Genomic DNA, 20,058 nt, shown 5'->3' with positions numbered 1-20,058 from the left:
GTTGCCGAAAGACCGTGTGGCCCAGATCAGGAGAGAGGGACTGAAAGGCGGGGAAGTGAGTGGGGAGTGGGGGGCGGAGAGGTGCGGTGAGGCTGGGGGACAGATGCCCAGAGCTGGGCCCACCCCCAGCCCGCCCCTCCCTCCACAGGCCCCTGCCCAGGACCCCTAAGCTCAGAGGGCAGAGACCTCAGGCCTGGGAGACCTCATTTCCTTGACCTGAGGCCAGGCAGAGCTGGAGGGCAGAAAGGGTCTGTCACATCTGGAAGAAGCAGAAGGAATTCCAGGCAGGGCTAGGTGGCGGTGACGCAGGGGTTGGGGGGGGGGAACACCCAGGGATACAGCCCGGACACGCCTGTACACACATTCACTTACACACACTCCGGGAGGCAGGGCCGTTATCTCTTTCTTAGTCCCAGGACCAAATTCTAAGGGAGGAGTTCTGACTCGCTCAATCTGAGTCAGGCCCCCAAAGTGCTCAGCCCAGTCCCCTTACTCCTGGCTGTTGGAGCGGGAACCTCATGGCACATAAAGGCTGCCAGGCACTAGCCTGAGCAGATGAGAAGGAGAGGCTCTGGAGGTCGCTGTGAGTGGGTGAATGGCTCGTGTAGCTCATAAGATCTAAGACTTGAGGCCAGGTCTTAATAACTTCAAACTCTTGGCTTTTCCCCCCTGCCCTGTCTTAAGGGTCCCTTGAGCACATCCTGAGACCGGGGTTCTCATGCAGGTGGATTGTGAGGCAGTGGTCTCAGGAGAAACCTGCAGGCAGTGAGGGAAGCAGGACAAGGCAGGAGCAGAAGCCAGGCGACCCTCAGCCTGGCCCCACGGGAGCTCCGGGTTGCTTGTGGCCTCACAGGGCTCTCCCCTCCTGAGTCGAACTTTTCCGCCACTCACCAGGGGCCACACAGAGGGAAGCATGCCCCCCTGGCCTCTCTGGGCAGAGGGCAGCGCTGCAGGGAGGGGGCAGCAGCAGGTGTGGGCACCCAGGACGGGTGACAGTGTGCATGGCGAGGGGTGGTCTGAACGCACCCCCATCTGCTCCCCCTACCCCCTACCCATGATCTGGGGGCTGCAGGTGGCAGCTGACAGACCAGCACCTGAGATCAAGGGCTTGGCTAGACAGGAGAAGGGGCCCTGTGCACCCCTCCCACCCCACGTGGTCCCCAGGTCCCTAGGAGGGGGACCCTTGGGACACAGCACCCACCACACCTGGAAAATGAAGGTCCCCTCGCCCCCCGCCATGCTGTGGAATCAAAGCAGGACAAGTGCACACCCAGATCTGATGAGAAGCAAGCAAGGGGCACTCGCTGGGGTTTTCAGATCTAAACTACAATATTCATCTACGAATCCTTCCATCACGATGACCCAGAAATGGGACTTAGAGAAGTTGGGATGGTGCCATCAAAAGGGTCACTCCGCCCTCATGAGTCTCTTGACAGGAACAAATTATCTAATAATCAGAAAGCATTTTCTACATTAAGGGGCCTGGCAGGCCTCCCGAGGACAACAATGACATTATTCACACAGCGTCACTGCTCAACGGCCTGTCGCTTTGTCACTTTGCACCAACGTTTCCAACTTTTCTGAGAACACAGTAGACCTTGGAAGCTAGGCTTTGAAACTTGTAAAAAAAAAAAAATTTCCAGATTACTTTCGGGGAGACTTTGTAATGATGCGCATCACTTTGCGGATAATCGTAGCTGACCCATGAAGAACGCAGGGGTTGGGGCACCAGCCCCCTACACAGTTGAAAATCTAAGTATAATTTTGAGTCCCTCCAACCTTAACTACTAATAGTTTACTGGGGACTGTAAATTTTACTGATAACATAAACACATATTTTGCATATTTTATGCATTTTATATGTATTCTGTGCTCTATTCTTACAATTAAGTGAGAGAAAAAAATATTATTAAGCAAATCATAAGGGGGAGGGTGTGGCTCAGCGGTAGGTTGTGCGCTTAGCATGCATGAGGTCCTGGGTTCAATCCCCAGCACCTCCATAAAACAAAGCAATAAATTACAGTATTTAAGCTCTTTTAAAAAAATGTCCATATTCTGTCACCAGTAATTTCATTGTTAGGAATTTATACAAAGAGAATCAGGACACACCCAGAGAGGTGGCTGACAGCTTTACCACAAGTGGGGTTCTAGGGACATTTGTTTATAGACAAAAATTTTTAAATGCTTCTCTGCGCAACCAAGTTGGGGTGTGAGTTAAATTTGCTCCCCATGGCGTCTCTAATGATATGTATGTGTGCAATCTGGGTCATATATAGGCTTTTCGTGATTCACCTCTGTGACCTGTCCAAGAGAGAGGCTTCGGCTAGAATGATAGCCTGAGGGAGGGGAAGAGGGAAAAGCGCATTGCTGGGTAAGACCCATCCGCAGGGACCCAGAGGGGCATCCGTGACCAGGCTGGTAAGGGGCCTCCCTGTCTCTCCCCACCTGGGTGCACTGTCAGCTAAAAAGAAAAGCTTCTGCAAAAAACTACAAATTGGCAACACATTTTTGCAATCAGATGAAACACTTCCCACCTGTGAAGATGGACATTACCCTTCCTTTCCCCGGGGACTGGGAAAGTGACCTGCCCCAGGAAAGCGTCCCCCACACCAGCAAGTAGCTGAGTCCCTCCCCGGGGCCACCCTGGTTCCAGGGGCCCTGGGACTGGGACTCCACAGAGCCCTGGAGGGCTTGGGTTCCGGAAGAAAATGGCAGGTGAACGTCCCTGTAATGGCCTTTTCATGTCCCATGCTAGGTCGGGAAAAGGGAACTCAAACCAAAAAGCGACCCAAGGAGCCAAATCATGGTATTTCAGAAGCATTGCAAAGAAGGCGGCCTCTAATGCGACGCCAGCAAATGGTCCACCCGAACTGGCAAAGGCGCCCAGCCCTTCGGGCTTAGAACTGCGGTAACTTCCCCGGCTCCGAGCTCCATCAGCAGCAGCTGCAGCTGCGGGAAGGAGGTGCCTGGTTTCCGCATGGACCCTCCTGCCCCGGCCTGCCCACCCCTGGCCTCTGCCCTCCACCCAGTCCCCCAACCCCAGCCCCTCCCCCAGCCCCCCGCCTCGGCCTCCCTAGGAGACTGGTCTCACTGTGTGCGCTTTGTCGTTCGCTCTGCTTTAAGAGCTTCCCTTTCTGGACATTTCATTCTTGGTGAAAATACATCCTCATTACTACACACTGTTTCTTAGGAAAGGGAATATTTTAAGATAATTTCCAAACATCATCTTGGTTAAGAGGCGATAAGGCAAACAGTCGTTTTCACAGCTAAACTCTTTTCCAACGGGGAAAATAGATGCTCTTTCCTCCTCTCCCTTGTCACCGTTCTGAGGCTTCATGCAAGACTAAATTACCCGGAGGTCACTCTGTGACTGTGTCAGTTACAAGGACTAACCACCGTTCTCACAGGATGTCCCTTCCTCCATCAAACTAAAATGGCAAAATGAGCATAAATATCCCAAAGTACATTAATCTCACTGTGTTTGGACGATAATGAACCTGAGACACAGACAGAGCCGCCTCCTGTGCTGTGCGAGGGGACACGTTCCGGGACCCAGGGCCCCCGAGGAGCCTGTGGGCACCGCTGCTGCTCCACCCCCACCCGGAGCCTGAGCCCCAGCCCCGAGAGGCCGGATGAACAGCCTGGAGCAGAGACAGAGGCCCCTGCGAGTGCGGTCCTTTGGCTTGCCCTGCTTGGGGGCGAAGGGCTCACAGGGCACAGGGGGAGAGATGCCCCAGAAGCTCAAAGCTCCCTCCTAAGCCCGCTTCAGAATGAACCTGGAGTGCATAAAAGCAGCCGGAGACACAGCCACACTTTGCCCACTGAGGGGCAGCGTCTGCTTCTCCATCCCGCTGCGTCTGGGCAGAGCCGGGGCCTTCTTGGACCACCCTCCCCTCCCCTTGAACAGGCGGGAGTGCGGCTGTGGGGGTCCAGGCCGCTCCTCCTTTTGGGAACTCAGGTGCCATACTGTGGGGAAGCCCGAGGGGCCGCGGGGATGCGCCCACATGGAGAAGCCCCAGGGGCCTGCGCTGCACTGCCAGCCGAGCTCCAAGCTGCCGGCCAGCACCCACGTGCCCAACCTGTGGGTCCAGGTTCTTGAAAGTGAGCCCTGCAGGGGATGCTACGTGCAGCAGACAAACCCCTGTCCGAATTGCGCAACTGGAATAAATAGATGTTGCTGTTTTAGATAGCTAAGTTTTGGGGCAATAAATACCTGAAACACTGGACATAAGGAGGCCTGGAAGGAGGACTTGGCTGGACTCCACTGGTGAGCACGAGCTGGGGCCAGCACAGTGGCCGGGGGGAAGCGGGGACAGGTTTGACAGCTGTTCCCAAGTGTTGCTTCCTGCTGAAATCACAGCAGCCTCCTCCCCACCCTCGTGCCCACAGCAGTTTCCCTGGCGATGTGGCCAGGCTGGGGGGCCAGCTGTCGGGCAGGGGGCTGCCGTCTGGGCAGCTTGCAGGACAGCTGGGCTCCCCGGAAAATGATGGCCCTGGAGATGGTAATTGGCAGTGTCCTTCCTTTGGGAAGTCAGCCTGACTCTTCAAATAAAATAAACAGGGTTTGAGAATTTAATTTTTATTCCCAGGGTCACGATTTGTTCTGCTGTCAACGCATTACAGGGGGAGGAAAGCTCTGGCCACGGAGGGTCTGTCAACCTGATTTCCTCTTAATTGCTGCACACATTCACTTTCCTGCCGGATCTGCGTCTTCTTTTCAAAAAAGCCCACATGGGCCCTTTCCTTCGTCTTCAGAGCTGATCTTGACCCCAAATACTTATCTGTGGAAACGAGAGAAGCTTCGCTCCGGACCAGCTCACCTCTGTGACGGAGACACGAGGTTCTGGTGGCTGAGGTTTCCCCCACCTCCCATCTGACCTCGACCACTAGGGCTGCCCAGGAATTCAGGACACCTGGTTAAATTAGAGTTTCAGATGACAGAAAATAAGTTTTTATTATAGCACATCCCAAATATTGCATGGGACATACTTAGATTCAAAATGATCTTGTCATTTATCTGGAATCCAAGTTTAATTGCGTGTCCTGCGTTTTTATTTAACTGCACCTGTGTCAGCTAAGGGAGCCATTTGGGGTGAAATGGAACTGACTTCAAAGCAAGAGGGACCCTGAGGGACCCAGATGTGGCAGGAACGACCTGGGGGAGGCAAGGAAGAGTCCAGGGAGAGTGAGCTTGGCCAGAGTCCAGGCCAGCCAAATCAAAGCGGGAGAGGAAACAGCGAGCAAAGAGATGGTGGGAGCCGGGTGGCCAGCTGTCCCAGGAAGCCCGGCCTTCCTGGAACCACGTGGCAGCGCTATCCATGGTGGCCAAGAGGTAGAAGCCGCCAAGGGTCCGTCTGCAGGTGAACGGGTAAAAACGCAGTGCATCCTTGCAGCAGAGACTCATCCAGCCCTAAAACGGCGTGAAGCGCTGAAGCAGGCTATAGCTGACAAGAGGCTGCTCAGTGGGGGCACAGCAGGCCACGGGTACCGTGTGATTCCGTTTTGTGAACCGACCAGAACAGATCCTCCCTCAGCCTTAGAGGGAACCAACCAACCCTGCCGACACCCTGACCTCAGGCTTCCGCCTCCAGAACCATGAGGCGTTACACTGCTGTCGTGTGAGCCGCCTGGTCTGGGGTACCTCGCTCCGGCAGCCCCTGCAAGTGCCTGCGGGCCCCCACATCAGGTTGGCAAAATCTGAACTTTTGGTGGCACCCGGCCAGGATTTGGGGCAAAAGGCACTTGGACTCTGTAAGGGGACTTCCCACAGCTGTTTGTGTTTCTAATAAAAGTGAAGATGTGCACGCCCCGCGTCCCGGCCCCACGGCTAAGACTCCATCACTAGATCGTGGAGGATTCTGCAGGAGGGCAGGACACTGGGAACCGGGTGACGTATGTGACCAGGGCGGGTCAGCTGGGTTATGTGCACTGTGCAGCGGAAGGCATGTGACTGCAAAGACACGGTGGAGATGCGTGAATGGAAGAGGCAAGTTGCCCAAGACCAAGCCTAGCGAAGTGCCCTTCGCTTCCTTTTTCAGCTGCACATGAGACTGTGGTGAGAAGGCAGAGCCGCCCCAAAGGGCACACACGCCCGTCTGCAGAGGTTCCTGCCAGATGTGTGGACGGCAGGACGTGTTTCTTGTTTTAGAAACTTTTTAAAAAGTGATCTGATTACGGATGATTTTGACTCTGTGTCTTCCGTCTTTTGCAAACGTCACGTGTCTGGCGATAAGCAGTTAAAGTAAGTCGATTCGGAGACTAAGACGGAAGGCAAAGTCCACGCTCAAAAGAGGGTGTTCCCCGGGCCTCGTCCTTCCAGCACTGCGCCCCTGCCTCGGGCACCGCCTGACCTTGACTCCAGATCATTCTGGGTCATTGGTCAAGACCATTCAGAGTCCTCGGCTGGCTGACCTGTTTCCCCTCGCCCTTGCTTAACTTTCACAGCGACCCTGTGAAGTAGGGCTTTTCAGGCAGGGAGTGGAGGTGGGTGGTGTGGGGTGGAGGGTTGGTGACAGATTCAAGGCAGGACTTGAACCTGGCCTCTCGGGCTCCTGTCAGCCTCTGTGTCGGTTGCCGTTGTTGGCTCTGTACATGGAGCAGAGTCAGGGGCCACGATCCAGCCCTGACCCACTGGGGGTCTCTGTCCCTTCAGGCAGGCGGCCGCCAGCACCCATGAGTGGATGGAGGTGGTGAGGGAGTGAGCTCTCCCCACAGCCCTGCTCTCCGGTGACGTCTGTCACAGCGGTTCATAGCACCTGGGGCCTTTGAGTGACCAACTCAGCTCCTGTCCACCCATGAGCCGACCACAGGCTGGACACTCTCACCCACGAAGCAACATGGAGGAACCATGGACAGAATGGGGAGAGACTCCCATGACCCCATTTCCAGTCTAAAACAGGTGAAGTCACCACTGCTAGAAGTCCCCAGTGGCCACTGTGGGAAGGGAGAGACCAGGAACAGTGCATGTTCCACCTTGACGGGGGCGCTGGTGACACTGCGTCCCTCTGTGAGGACATCCAGCCAGCTCAGCACTCATTAGAGCACCTTTTTGTGTGTGGATTACTCTTCAACTAAAGGTTTTCCAAATGCTCATGGGTCTTGAGTCCCTTAAAGCATTTTGTGTCCCTGAGAAGCAGGTGGGGCAGAGTGCGGCTGCTTCTGAGCACGGCTCAGGCCCCCTGGTGGAAACGCTCTGCCCTTTGGGCCCCCACATCCCATTAGCCAGATGGGCTCCCACATGGCCCCGGGGCTGCTGCCTGTGGCTCTGACTCAGGGCCAGGAAACAGGTGCTGCTGCCCAGGCCTGCAGTGGAGTCACCAGCCCCAGCTCCCTGTGGGCGGGGAGTCGGCTCACCCTCCTCCAGGCTGAGCCGCCGGCAAAACATCCAGCTGGGTGAGTCACCCCAGGGCACAGGTGGATTCTGGACTCCCTGCAGGGGCTGAGCCTCTGGCAGCAACAGTCCCTGGGGCAGCCCCTCAAGATGGGCTGCCAAGGGAGGGGGGGAGAGGCTGAGATGGGAGGACCTCGGTGGGAGGAGGCGAGAGGGTGGGAGGGGAGCAGGAGGGGCTGGGGGAGGAGTGGAAGGTGGAGGAGGGGGCTGCGGTGGGGAGAGGAGACTTCTGGGCACCGAGCCCCTGGCCGTGTGGAGTGGGCTGGGGGTTGGGAATTGGGGGAAAGAAGATGCTGGGGGTGGGCTGAGGGAAGAGGAAGGCTCCACACTGGCAAGAATGGTTCAAACCAAAGAGCCTGGGTCTTGTAAGAAGACCCATCCAGAATGGACCATCCCGAATGCCATGCCTGCCCCAGCCCCGCCCCCAGAGGTGAGCCTGCACAGGAGCTGCTAGGGGGGTGATGGAGTGAGGGACGCTGCTGGTGCCGGATTGTGGGCCTAATGAGAGGCCCCGATGGTGCCCAAGACCCTGACCGAGGGTGGCAGCTGATCAAGAGACTGAGCGCCTTTAAAAGCCACAGTCTCTTCCTCCAGGCACCCCAGGCTTGTTCCAGCACCAGCTCCTTGGGGAGGTGGCAGCTTTCGGAGCTGTACCTGCAACTCTGGAGGGCTCCTCTCCATGCCAGGGTGTGGGCACTGTGGGCAGGGGGTTATTCCCGGGGGCCAGCAGCACCTCGTCCATCATCGTTTGTGAGATAAATCGACCCCACTGTAAGTCTACCCACCACGAACCAGGTCAGCCTTCCCTCGCACCAGAACCCAAACTAAATGCACGCCCAGCCCAGCGTCCCCTGAGAACCTGGACACGCCTGCAGCCTCCCCGGCACCACTTTCCAGCAGGGCAATTGCAGCACAGGGAGCGATGTGGAAAGACACTGGGCCGACTGATTGTGCTTGTAGCTGATTTCCAATCTGACAAAGATGTGCAACCTTGAAAACAGCTGCCTTGGGCCCCTGCCCGAGACATAGCCTGCCGATTGCCTCGACCAGCACCCAGCCTTCCGAACTCTGGCTGCAGAACCCCGGTCGCAGTGGGGCACCAGCACTGCACAAAGTTACAGACCCCATTTTGCAGCCTGCATTGCAGCTCGAAGTGGATGTTCAAAGTGGGAGGAGGGGTCTCCCCGAAGGACTGGTCTAGGAAGGAGGGAATCCTCTCACGCAAAGCCCCCCAACCTCTAATGCTGCTTCTCTGTCCCCTCTCCCTTCTCCTCGCCCACACCCTTACTAAAGATACCCGACTGTCCCTGTGGACAAAGTAAACAATCTTTACACTTATCATAAATCCTTTAACAGTTGTATTGACGAACTGAACACATAGACTCAAAGGCCATTCATAGAATTATATCAACTTTCACTTTAGCTCAATCCTTAGCAAATTACTGTCTGTAGGGAGCACCTGGGAATTTTTCTTGACAACTATGTTACTAAAGTGGGGGTGGGTAGGACTGGGGTTCGCAGCTAGAAGCCATGGAAGGGAGGATAAAGGACACAACATTTCTAGGGTCAAATAAAAGCCAAGTTTTCTTTAATGGAGGTACAGATGATCGAACCCTGGACCTCATGCATGCTAAGCACATGGTTTACCACTGAGCTATATCCCCTACCAAAAGCCAAGCCATTCCCTGATTTCTTCAATAGTAATGAGATTGTCATGGGCTCAGTAGGTGGTATCCCTTTGTCACCTTCTCTTCTAAGCCTCCTCTTTTTATGAGTCCATCTCCCCAACATTAGCTTCTCACCAGCACTAGAGGTGTGCATCCCCTCATTTGTTTGTATTCATTCATTCATTCATCAAACATTTGTTGACTGTTTTATGTGAGACACTGTATTAGTAAAGAGTCATTCCAGTCATTCCATACATATGGTAGAACTGCCCCCCCCCCCCAACAACACTTCGCTTGAGTAAAAGAGTTTATTTCTCTCTGTTGTGAAACAAGCCTGGAGGTCAGCAGCCCAGGGCATCCAGGCCCCTTCAGTCTTGCTGTCATCCAAAGTCATCACTCTGTGGTCCAAAATGGCTGCTCAGCTCCAGCCGTCACATCCACATTCCAGGCAGCAGGAAGGAGGAAGGGAAAAGGACCAAAAAGGGGGCCTATCCATTCAATCCCTTTCACCTGGAATGTGCTGGGTCCTACCTGGCCAATCCTGCTCATCTCTCAGGTCAGGCTCCTTGAATACACATACTTCTTTCTCCTGATAAAGGACCAGTTATTTGTATAACTGTTTTTGTGCACGTGGGTCCCACTAGACTGTAATCTCCAGGAAGGCAGGGACGTGTGTGTAGAGCTTTCCGCCGCAGTCCCAGTGCAGTGCCGGGGAAGCAGCACCTCTCCCTGGGGGGTGGGGGGCATGGATGAGCTAGACCTGAACCTAGGTTTTCTCTGGACCCTGTTCTTGCTTTTCAGACCTGGGTGGTTTTTTGCTGGTGAACAGGGCTTCTAAGGGAAGATGTGCCAGCTCAGGGTGCAGGGGTAAAATTACGCTTTCTGCTTCGTTTCCATTACTCTAATGGTGACCCATTTTGTCTGCCTTACACTGGGCTGTCTTCAAGATGACAAGTTGACAATGTCCCACCAGGTCATTGCTGAGTGCACAGAGCCCATTATAGCACTGGCCATGGGTCCCAGCACAGCCTGTGCCAGGAAGCAGGTGTCCGCCGTCCGGGTACACTGTCCTCCTTTGTCTGAACATGTCTGCTGGCCCCGGAAAAGCACGACACCCTTCCTCGCTTCTTCCTTGCTTGGTCTGCAGCCTTGCATTGCCCACCTAACTGTTCCTGGCCAGGGTCACCAGCCACACCCAGGATTTGTACTAGACTGAGGCAGAAGCAGCGACGCTGGGTGTCCCCCCCAAGTGGTGTCATGGTGACAGACTGTGCCAGCTTAGAGGCAGCATATTTGTATAGAGCACGTGTCTAGTTATCCACTGTAGCTTTGTTAAGGGGGTTCACAATACATGTGAAGACTGCTTACAGTTTTTCCACCAGACACGTGGAGAAAGAGGCCAGAGGGCAGGATTCCGGTTTTTGGAAGCGCTCTTGTTCTCTGTCTGCCAGCCCCATCGCCATCTGCCCTGACTGCACCGGGCCCAAGCGCGTGTCAGGGTTCTGCTTCCCGGAAGGCTTGGGGGCTACTGGCAGGATAAACAATCTGACGGCCCTACCTAAGAGCATCGCTCATGTCCTGCTTGTCTGCAGGAGCCACCTTTGCCCACTTGGGGACCTGAATGCTGGCTCTGCGGCCACGGCGTTCTCGACCCAAGGACTTCAGTTTAGAGCTTCTGCTTCTTCAGACAGATGCAGGGGCTCCTTGACAAAGTACACTGAGAGCAGAAGGGTACTCAAGCTCTCGCTGACGGCAAGAGGCTCCTAATGTGGAAGACGGAAGAAGGCTGAAACTGGCCAAACGGCCGGCACTCTGGGATGCGTTCCTTCCTGGTCTCTCCGACTACACCAGCCATTGTCAAAAGGTGGTGGCATTTCTCAGGGAGCCCGAGGCAGCCGTGGCCGGCCCCGGCCCCAGCGGCATCTGCAGGAGAGGCTGTTCCCATCGCTTCTCCAGGGAGAGAGCTGCCTCCTCTCTTCTGCATCTCAGCTGTCCATCAGTCTGCCCACCACGACAGAGGCTGCCAAGGAGGCAGCCTCCCACCCCCTCTTCCCTCCCCAGTAGGAGTGCACTCCTGAGCTGACTGTGGGCTTCAGAAATCAGCCTGTGACTCCTGCTCAGGGGCCCCTTGTCCCTTACTCTCCTCCCACCCCCGGCTGCCAAAACAGTGACCAGAAGTCAAAATGTGCCCTTTAGAATGCACCCCACATTCCCCTGTCACCTCCATCTCAGCCAGGAGTCTGTCCCTGAGACCCTTCACCAAGCCAGGTGTCCCCACCAGCAAACCAGGTGGGCACTCAGCACCATGGTTTAGGGCCTTGCTCCTTCCTAACCAGTCAGCTGGCCTTGACTGGAGTCCTCGGGCACTCCAGTGTCGCTCCTCGGCCCTGCAGAGGCAAACGGCTCTCTCCCGGAAACGGCCTGAGCTATCAGCACTAAGGCTCCTAAGACTGAGTGTTGGACCCGGGTAGGGGGTCAGCATCGTTATTATTTGTCCTGAATCCTGTTCACTCTAGGGTCCTCGATGACATCAACCCACCTAACACTCAACTTGGCAGGTGGGGCAATGGCTGCAGCCTCCTGGCAGCAAGCTCCGGCCACCGGCTGGCACCTCCAAGCAGGGCCGCCTCTGTCTGCAGGGCTGAGGACTTCAGTGGCCAGTAGCGTCCAGCCAGAGGGGAGGAGAGGGTCAGGCAAATTTTCTCCTAATGGCCTCATCTTTCTTCAGAAGCCTGGAGGTGCCACACCGGCGTGTCCCCTGCTGTCCATGTGTGGCTGAGGGACAGACTGGGCCTGGCAGAAGCTAAGAAAGTATTTGTGGGTAAGCCAAGGAAGGCCCTCTTCCTGCGAGATTTTTGTCACCTGCCACGGGACAGCCCCTCCCAGCCGCTCTGCCACCTGCCAGCCCACCCACCCCTGGCTGCCTCTGGGAGCCTGAACTGGTCTCCCTCTGGACCCCCCAGGCCCTCAAGGGCTCGACCACAGCCTGACCCTTCTCCAAAGAGCTCTGTGTCCTGCACTTGGGATTCAGGGGCCCCTTTCCACCCAGCAGGGCCTGTGGGATGTAGGGAAAGCCCACAGCTCTGAGGTCGGATAGCCAGTCGGCTCCCAAGAACTGACAGCCTAAGGGCCTTGGCTGATTAGGCCCGTTTTAGAAAAACAGAACAGGGGTCTGCGCACCCGAGGGGCGCTGGGTACCAGGAGGCGGGGGAGCTAGGTGGCCTTCCACCTCCTGCCCTCCCTCCATGGATGGCTCCTGAGAGGCTGAGCGCGAAATTTGGCTGCTGCAAAAGTGTGCGAGTGTGTGTGCGCGCGCGCCCAGGACAGTGTGCCCGCGCCTATCTTGGACTGAGGGGTCTCAGGCGGTGGCGCTCCTGCCGGGCGCAGTGGCCTGAGAGGCTGGGGGCGCTGTGTGGGTGTGGGGTCCTTACTCTGCCACCCCCGGCCGGGTAACAGGCTTGGGGCCCTCCCCCGCGGGTTTGGGGCTCTGGATTCAGCGCGATGGGGGCTCTCCCGCGGGGTGCGGGGGCCTTTCCGCCGCCCCCGCCCCGAAATACAGGACCACCGCGCGGCCCTCCCGCGGGCGCTCCGAGTGGCGGCCGCTCCCGCCCGCTCCGAGGAGGCGGAAACCAGTGGCTGACGCGGCGGAGCGGCTCCCGGGCCGCATAAATAGCGGCAGCGGCGGCGGCTCTGGGCGCAGGCACGTCGAGGCAGCGCGGCCGCCGTGCACTTCCCGCCGCCGCGTCCCCGAGGCCGCGCCATGTGGTGAGCGCTCCCGGCCCTACCAGACCCGACCCGACCGGACGCGCGGCCCCGCCGACACCCGGGACCCGCCGACACCCCGAGATCCGCCATCACCCCAGGACCCTCCGTCCTTCAAGGTAGGGCGCCTCCTTGGGGCCCCGGAGGTAGGCGGACCCCGCCTTCTCCGCACTCCCCTCCCCAGGGCACCCGCCTGCGGGGCCCGGCTCGGCCCCACTGCCCCTTGCTCCTTGCCAGCTCTTGCCCTCTCTCCGTCCTCGGCCCCCTGGCTCCTGGCCGCCCCGCCCGCCCTTTGGGGGTTGGGATCCGAGCCTCTGTCCCACATCTCTGGGAACAGGGCCGGTCTCCCCGAGCAGTCCCGCAACCGCCCGCCTTCCTTTACAGATGCCCAGAGGCTGCGCCCTCCTGCTCGTCTCTCTGCTCCTCGCCGTGGCCCTTTCAGCCACCCTGGGGAACGGGTCACCGGTAAGTGCAGGGGGCAAAAGTCTCCCAAGCCGGATCCCCTTATCGGAGAAAGTGGGGAACACGGCATCGGAACCAGACCCTGCAGAGGGTGGGTGCCTTGTGCCAGGAACAGAAACAGCCATCAATTCTGCTCCGGGGTCGGGGTGCGGGTCGTCGGAAGACTGGGAGGTGGGGGTGTCCCTGCCGCGGGCGCGGCGCCGGGAGGGGCCGGGGTCCTGCGGGCAGGCCGGCGGGGGCTGGGTGGAGGGTGAGGGTTTCTGCTGAGATGCTGCCTTGGGCCCTCCTGACATGCCTCTCCCAGTGCGTCAACAGCCCCTGCTCGGCGCTCTAGATCTGGGCGCTGCTGCAACTGCGGTTAGCGCCGCAGACCAGTTAGAAGCAAATCTCATTGCCTTCAGCTCAGCAGAGCACCGGTTACACCGCCTGCGAGCTGGACGCTCTGAGTCTGTGGTCTGTGGCTCTAAAGGAACTATTTGATAAAGCAAATTGTCCTCTTTTCATGTCATATATAGCTTATTTGGCTGCAAATCTAGAATTTCTTGTACCTTCCAAATGTACACTCATTCTAATTCCTGTATTATGCTTGGGAAGCCTGGGTGAATTTCATTTAATGCTCACTTTTGCTTTAACAGTTTGCATCTCTTGGCTTATTATATACCTAGAGTGTGTTTGTAATTTGAGTGCTGTGATTATCCGAAGTTCGTAATACCCTCATAGGCTGCCGTGGTGGGTTACAGAGGCAGAAGCTGCCTTCGGGGCTTCTTTGAGGCAACGCAGCCTGTCCAGGCAGGACCCTTACCATCTGACCCCCTTTCTCCCATTTAAGGAGAAGGAAAAGAGAGGCTGGACCCTGAACAGCGCTGGCTACCTTCTTGGTCCACGTAAGTGACGCAGGTGCATGGCCTCTCGACGCTGAACTTGCTTTTCTGATGCTGGCTGTAGCCCTTGTGCTGACCCCGCTCTGTCTGCAATAAGGGGGTAGCGAGTCATCATTCTGAAACTGTGCCATTCCAGTTTTAGTCAGATGAAGGGAAACGGAGGACTTCCTTGAGGCTCTGAGGCAGGATGGGCTTCCCTGTAGGGTTACTTATTCCCTCAAAGGCAGCCCCAGGATGTGCCAACCCTCCTCCTCCTCCCCCTTTTCTCCCCTCACTTGTGGAGGACAGGCTAGTTTCTGCACCCCTAGCCTTGGGGCAGCTCGCTCTTTCTTGAACCCTGACCCATCCTGCATCCTCTCCTGCCTTCTCTGCCGGCCTTGCCCCTTTTGCCTCCGCTCCTCTGCCTGGCCAGTCCCTACAGCTCGGCACACTTGACCTAGGCACCTCTTCCTTCCGGAAGCGTCTCCCTCCTCCAGCTCTCCTGCCTCGCACCCTGATGGAATTCCCAGCCTCAGACCTAGCTCAGGCTTCCCTGGTGACCGTCATGGAAGGCAGACATTCCTTGGGGCTTCGAAGTTCTGGGCCCCACCCAGGGTCCCTCCGTATCTCCCTACGCTCTCACCCACTCCTCAGTTTCACAGAGCACCCCACGTCAGTTGACCCCAAGCCCTATCTCCACCTTCCCCTAATCTCAGCCCTGGATGGGAATTCCCAGGTGACCTGAAGAAGCCAAAACATGCTCCCCTCCAGGCTAAAAGACAGTGGTTCTCTTCCTGCTCCAAATCTGTCCCCGTAGCCACCCTGCAAGGTGACTGATACTCGGTGTCTTATCCTTGATTTGCGTCACCTGGACGCGGTGTGAGTAGTTTTACTACATTTGTGATGCAGAAAATCCGGTGACTCTAGGGTAGCTGGGGACTTCAGAGACCCACCCCCAAGACCGACTGCTGCGTTTACAGACAAGCACACCACGCGTGGGGCTCAGCGACTGGCTCACGGACGTGGAATGCCTAAGCGGGCGCAGGAGACAGCAGGAAATGTGACGCCGGTGCCTGCAAGCGCTAAAGGGGACCGCTCTGGGACACTGCAGGCCGCGGCTGCTGATGCCTCCCCTCACCCGCCCCCCTACCCCCGCTCTCTGCTTCATGCACGTCCTCTGTCTGCAGTGCCACCTTCAGATTTTAATTGTCCCAAAGGAGGGGGCAAGGGGAGACCTTTCGCTTTCTCCTCCAACCCCGCACCTACCTGTGGCTTTCAAATTTGCCAGCATGGTTGGCTTTGGGACAGCCATCAACCTTTAAAAAACCCTCCCCTATTGATTTCCTATTTCCCCACAGGAAAGGAGGCAAACAGCATCTAGCTCGTAACGCCGTCCTTCCAGCGTAATTGGGACAAACGGTGCCTGTTTAAACTGCCATGGGGAGTTTAGCGCTTAATCCCAGGGTTTAAGTACAGACCCTCTTCTACTGCAGGCGGTGGTTCATCTGATCACCTGGCGGGTCCTTGAGAGCTGAGCTTTGAGAAACACAGGCATAGAAATGACAAAAACTAGTTGGGGCAACAGGGAGCATCTTTGATCTCAGATCAAAGGCAACAGCAGATCCTCCCCTGGTCTTGTCCCTGAGAGCTGCCTGGCCTCCCTTCTCGGGGAAAGGACCGGCTCCAGTTTCCCTGACCCCTTTGCAACCCTGAGTTCTTTGCCTCAGAGAGCACTGCTGGCCCCAGAGACAGGAGGAACCCTCCAGCAGCAGTGCCTGTGTGACTTTGGAATACTGAAAAGACATTCATCAAGAAGATTTTGAGTCCTGAGTTAGAAAACAGACTCTTTTTCGCTGTCAGTTTGGATCAGCAGAAGCTGTACATCTACACTATCTGTTGGTCAAAATTCTTTACAACTTCACCCCACCCTCCTGACTTCTATTGTCAGCGTAGCAAACGGGGTGTGAAGGCCGCGTCTGCAGACGGTTTGAGCCCAACCTCACGGAGCGGTGTCCGAGAACTCTGTCTCTGGAAAAGTGAAGTCATTCTCTTTTGTCTAGGCCTGGAGAGGGTGGAATCCGTCAGGCCAGGCAGCCAGACACCGCAAGCCACCCTCCCTCTTCTCCTTCCCACCCGAGGGTCCCCACATCAGTCCTCTTGACTCCAGACCCCTTGGTACAGAGCCCTCAGCCTTTCTTTCCAGCAATTTCTTAAGGGATCTCTGCTTGCAGTCACCATTCCCCCATCTTCACTCCACCTAACACACACACACACACACACACACACACACACACACACACAGCTTCCTTCCCTCCCTCTTCCTCCTCCTTCTCCTTCTGTCTGTCTGTCTGTCTGTCTGTCTGTCTCTGGCTCCAGTCTGTGTCTTGCACAGCAGCCAGAATGGTCTTTGAGAAATAAAGTCTGATTCCATCAGAACTGCAGATCCTTTGGTGGTCCTCCCACCACTGTTTTCAGGGCCACAGGACCCCAGCCCCTGTCCTCTGCCTGGGAGGCACCCAGCTGGAGCACAAGCCCCCCCAGACCCCTCAGCACTACCCCCCCGCCCCCGGCCTGCCCCCTGGGGCCAGTCCCCTCTGCTGGAGCCCCGGGCTGCCCCCTCTTGACGGGGGGCCCCTCCTGCTCTTGGGGAGCCCCAGCACCCCAGTAAGCTTCGTGCCTCAGGCCCTTGCATGAGCTCTTCCCTCAGGTTCCTCAGAGAACGGCCTTCTCTCTTCTGTGGTTTCCCTACCGTGGCTTTATTTTTACAGTGTGGTTGTGCTGCGTGTTGATTACTGGCGCGCACGGGTCCTTCAGGACCGGGAGGTCTAGTTAGAGGCACAGCCCTCAGTGCTTCCCCTCTGATTTGCAAACAGATGCCATTGACAACCACAGGTCCTTTCAGGACAAGCATGGCCTGGCTGGCAAGCGGGAACTCCACCCCGATGACGAAACAAGGCCAGGTGAGAGCACTGTGATCCCAGGCCACGCGGGGCAGCGGGTGGCGCCGAGCTTCTGCCACCCAGACCCACAACTGGGGCCCAAGCTAGGCCCTGCCGCATCTGTCAGCCACCAAAAATAGAAGAAGCCCCAGCGGGGTCAGGGGTCCCTCCAGGGTGCCCAGCAAGGCTCCATAAGAGAGGGAGGTCCTGGTGATGCCACCAGGTGCCGGGCCTAAGGTGGTCACCATGGTGGTAGGTCGGCAACGCTGGCCCTCTACTTTCCAGGGAGCTTTGACAGGCCGCTGTCAGAGAACAACGTTGTGCGCACGATAATAGACTTTCTAAATTTCTTGCATCTCAAAGGTATGTGAAATTTTACCAAACTAAAATCCCACGTCTTAGAATCCTGGGCTCCTAAAAAGCCTGTCAAGAAAGGAGTCCATAGACTTCTACTGGGAAGTAACCATTGCCCACCTCCACACCTGAAGTCAGGCTGGGGGGGGGGTGTCCCATGGCCTGGGGACCAGAACCAGCTGCAAAGGGGCTGGGATGGCCGTTCGTCCCAATGCTGTTCCTGGAAAGGATCACCCACCAACGCTGTCACCAGGAGGAGGGGGCTCCAGGGTTCCATTCACTCTGCTGGATCCACATTTCTTGACATGGTAACAACTGCTGTCCCTTTCAGGGCCGTAGTTATGGCACCCAGGCAGGCATGCTGGAGAGCATCTTAATCCATATCTTGTGAGCCATGTTTCAGAATGCACTTTTTTTTGCCTCCTGTGGGGCAGGCCGCATTTAAATCCAGCACCTCTCCATCCTGGGATCTGGTCTCTTGTGCAGACACTCCAGCCGATGAGGCCGCTTGTGGCCCATCCAGCCCCAGCTCTTCTGTGCTTTATGCTTGTCATTCATTCAACAGTGAGAGTCTGGCCTTAATCAATAATCATGGGTCAAAACCACCCCTGTGGAAGGCGCTCCGAGAGTTCACCCGGGGAGGTGGCCCAGGGACACAGCGGGACGTGGGCGGCTTTGATGCTCCAAGAGTGACATCTGGTTATCACGTTTTGCGCATCACAGTTTTGTAGTCTAGTTTGGCAGAGTCAGGACTGTTCTTGGATTCTGTTCTGATCTGTTTGCTCTCAGGCTGCACTGCCTCAGTTGAAGGACTTCAGGTGGGCGTGGGGAGGGGGAAGGAAGTTGAGCCCAGTGGAGCCTTTGGGGAAAACCTGCTGGTGACTTTTCCAGCCACGGGCAGATCAACTCTTCCAGGTTTTTGTTTGTTTTGTTTTGTTTTGAATTTTGTAACATGGAACGTCTTTCATTAGGAGACATCGATTTTATTACCCAAACAGGAATTACACTTTTTAAAAAGTCTGACAGTTTCAGATGCATACCAGATGTGAGCGCTGCATCGTTAAACAGTGAGGAACGTGAGCTGTGCGGGACTCTGGATCTGACCCTGTGAGGTCAGGACAGAGGACGGCCGCTCCAGCTTGCTCCCTGCGTGTGGCCCCTCCCTTTGCAGAGGCCGGGGCCCTGGAGCGCCTGCCCGGTCTCCCCGCAGCGCTGTCCTCAGAAGACATGGAGCAGTCCTGAGGTGGCCCCCCGGGCACCTTCGTCTGTGCCTTGTCATCTGAAGTCAAGCTCGAAGTCTCATGCGATGTCTGCGGAGTAAACCACCCCGTCCTCTCTGCCCTGGTGCCGTGTTCCTATAATTTAAGATTTTTTCCCTTTGGTAATGATTTTGAGTGGCAAAATAAAAGAATAGCAACTGCTTGTGATGATCATTTTCTTCCTCACACCTGTCTCGCCACTACTGCCACTGGCGTGTTTTTAAGAGATAACACTTGGTTACAATCACCTGTGAGGGCTGCAGGGCAGGCGGGGCTAACAGACAGCTTAGCATGCGCGTGGCTGGGTTAGAAAGGTGAGTGTCGTAAGCGCTGTACTTTAACGCTCAGGAGATGTGCTGAGTCACTGCTGCGCAAAAGGCAGCCTGTGGGGACAGTAACGCCAAGATGGCAGAGATGCGGTGAACTTTGGGGCAGAAATGAAAAGATCACACAGAAGATCTGAAAAGAGCACAGGTGAGGACGAGAAGCCAGGCATCGTTCTGTTAAGTTAAAGGATGGCCCGCGGGCTCTGAGCACGGCCTGGGGCAGGGCGGAGGTGGAAGTGGGGGCCCCCCTCCGTGATCTGCCCCCCAGCAGTGCCCCTCACTCCTGGGGGGTCCAGGCGGCCCACGGACCGCTGCAGTTTGTGCTTCACGCCCCGCCCCAGGTGACGGCAATACGCAGCCAAGCAAGGGAATCACCCCCGGAGACCCCCCTCCAGGAAGTAGACACTGAGGGTAATTATTCAGGCCCTGCTGGCTGGCCCCCGCCCTGCCCTCCCCACCCGCCCACTCCGGGACACTCGCAGAGGCTTTCCCCACGACTCCGTCTGCCCTTCCCTCCCCTGCACGTGCCCCCACACACTCTGGTGGCCTGGTCCCAACTGCGGGTGTGGGAACGCCATCCGCAGGGTCACCAGGCCCCTGCCCAGAGTGCCTAACTCAGGACGACTGGGTGGGCAGAACCCGCACTCCTAACAAGCGCCTCAGTGATGCCGCCGCTGCTGCTCAGGGCCTACACCTCACTGACACGCTCCAAGCCCGCAGCCTGCCGCCTGTCCCACCTGGTCTCCCTCTTGCCTTGGCCCCTTCCATCCGGTGCTCTCGGACATAGACCTGTCCCCACCCCAGCCTGTCCTACTAGCCACCACTGATTGCAGCTCCTGGTCCAGCCTCACTCACCTAAAACCTTTGCACACACCCCTACTGATGCCTGGTAAACTGCTACACATCCCACAGGATCCCGTTCTGCGGTGGCCTCCTTGAGGGTGCCCTTCCTGCTCACTCAGCAGGGCTGTGTGCGGGCCCCACTTGTGTGGTGCTACCCCCATTGGAGTGCTCGCCACTCTAGTTCTGTTTGCTGCTG

The 20,058-nt window shown here is 56.8% G+C and overlaps 1 protein-coding gene across 1 annotated transcript; it reads left to right on the top strand.

Moving 5' to 3' along the window:
* Window positions 1–12,725: 12,725 nt before the first annotated feature.
* Window positions 12,726–18,856, top strand: GAL (galanin and GMAP prepropeptide). Its single transcript, XM_010956772.3, has 6 exons — window positions 12,726–12,938; window positions 13,204–13,284; window positions 14,111–14,165; window positions 17,015–17,101; window positions 17,366–17,443; window positions 18,606–18,856. Exons 2-6 carry the CDS (start codon window positions 13,204–13,206, stop codon window positions 18,674–18,676), a joined length of 372 nt encoding a protein of 123 aa, XP_010955074.1. The 5' UTR covers window positions 12,726–12,938; the 3' UTR covers window positions 18,677–18,856.
* Window positions 18,857–20,058: the final 1,202 nt, after the last annotated feature.

The sequence above is a fragment of the Camelus bactrianus genome, chromosome 10 (assembly GCF_048773025.1).
Source record: "Camelus bactrianus isolate YW-2024 breed Bactrian camel chromosome 10, ASM4877302v1, whole genome shotgun sequence".
Classification (NCBI taxonomy): Eukaryota; Metazoa; Chordata; class Mammalia; order Artiodactyla; family Camelidae; genus Camelus; species Camelus bactrianus.
The sequence above is the reverse complement of the archived record's forward strand: the minus strand, read 5'-3'. Positions and strand labels throughout refer to the sequence as shown.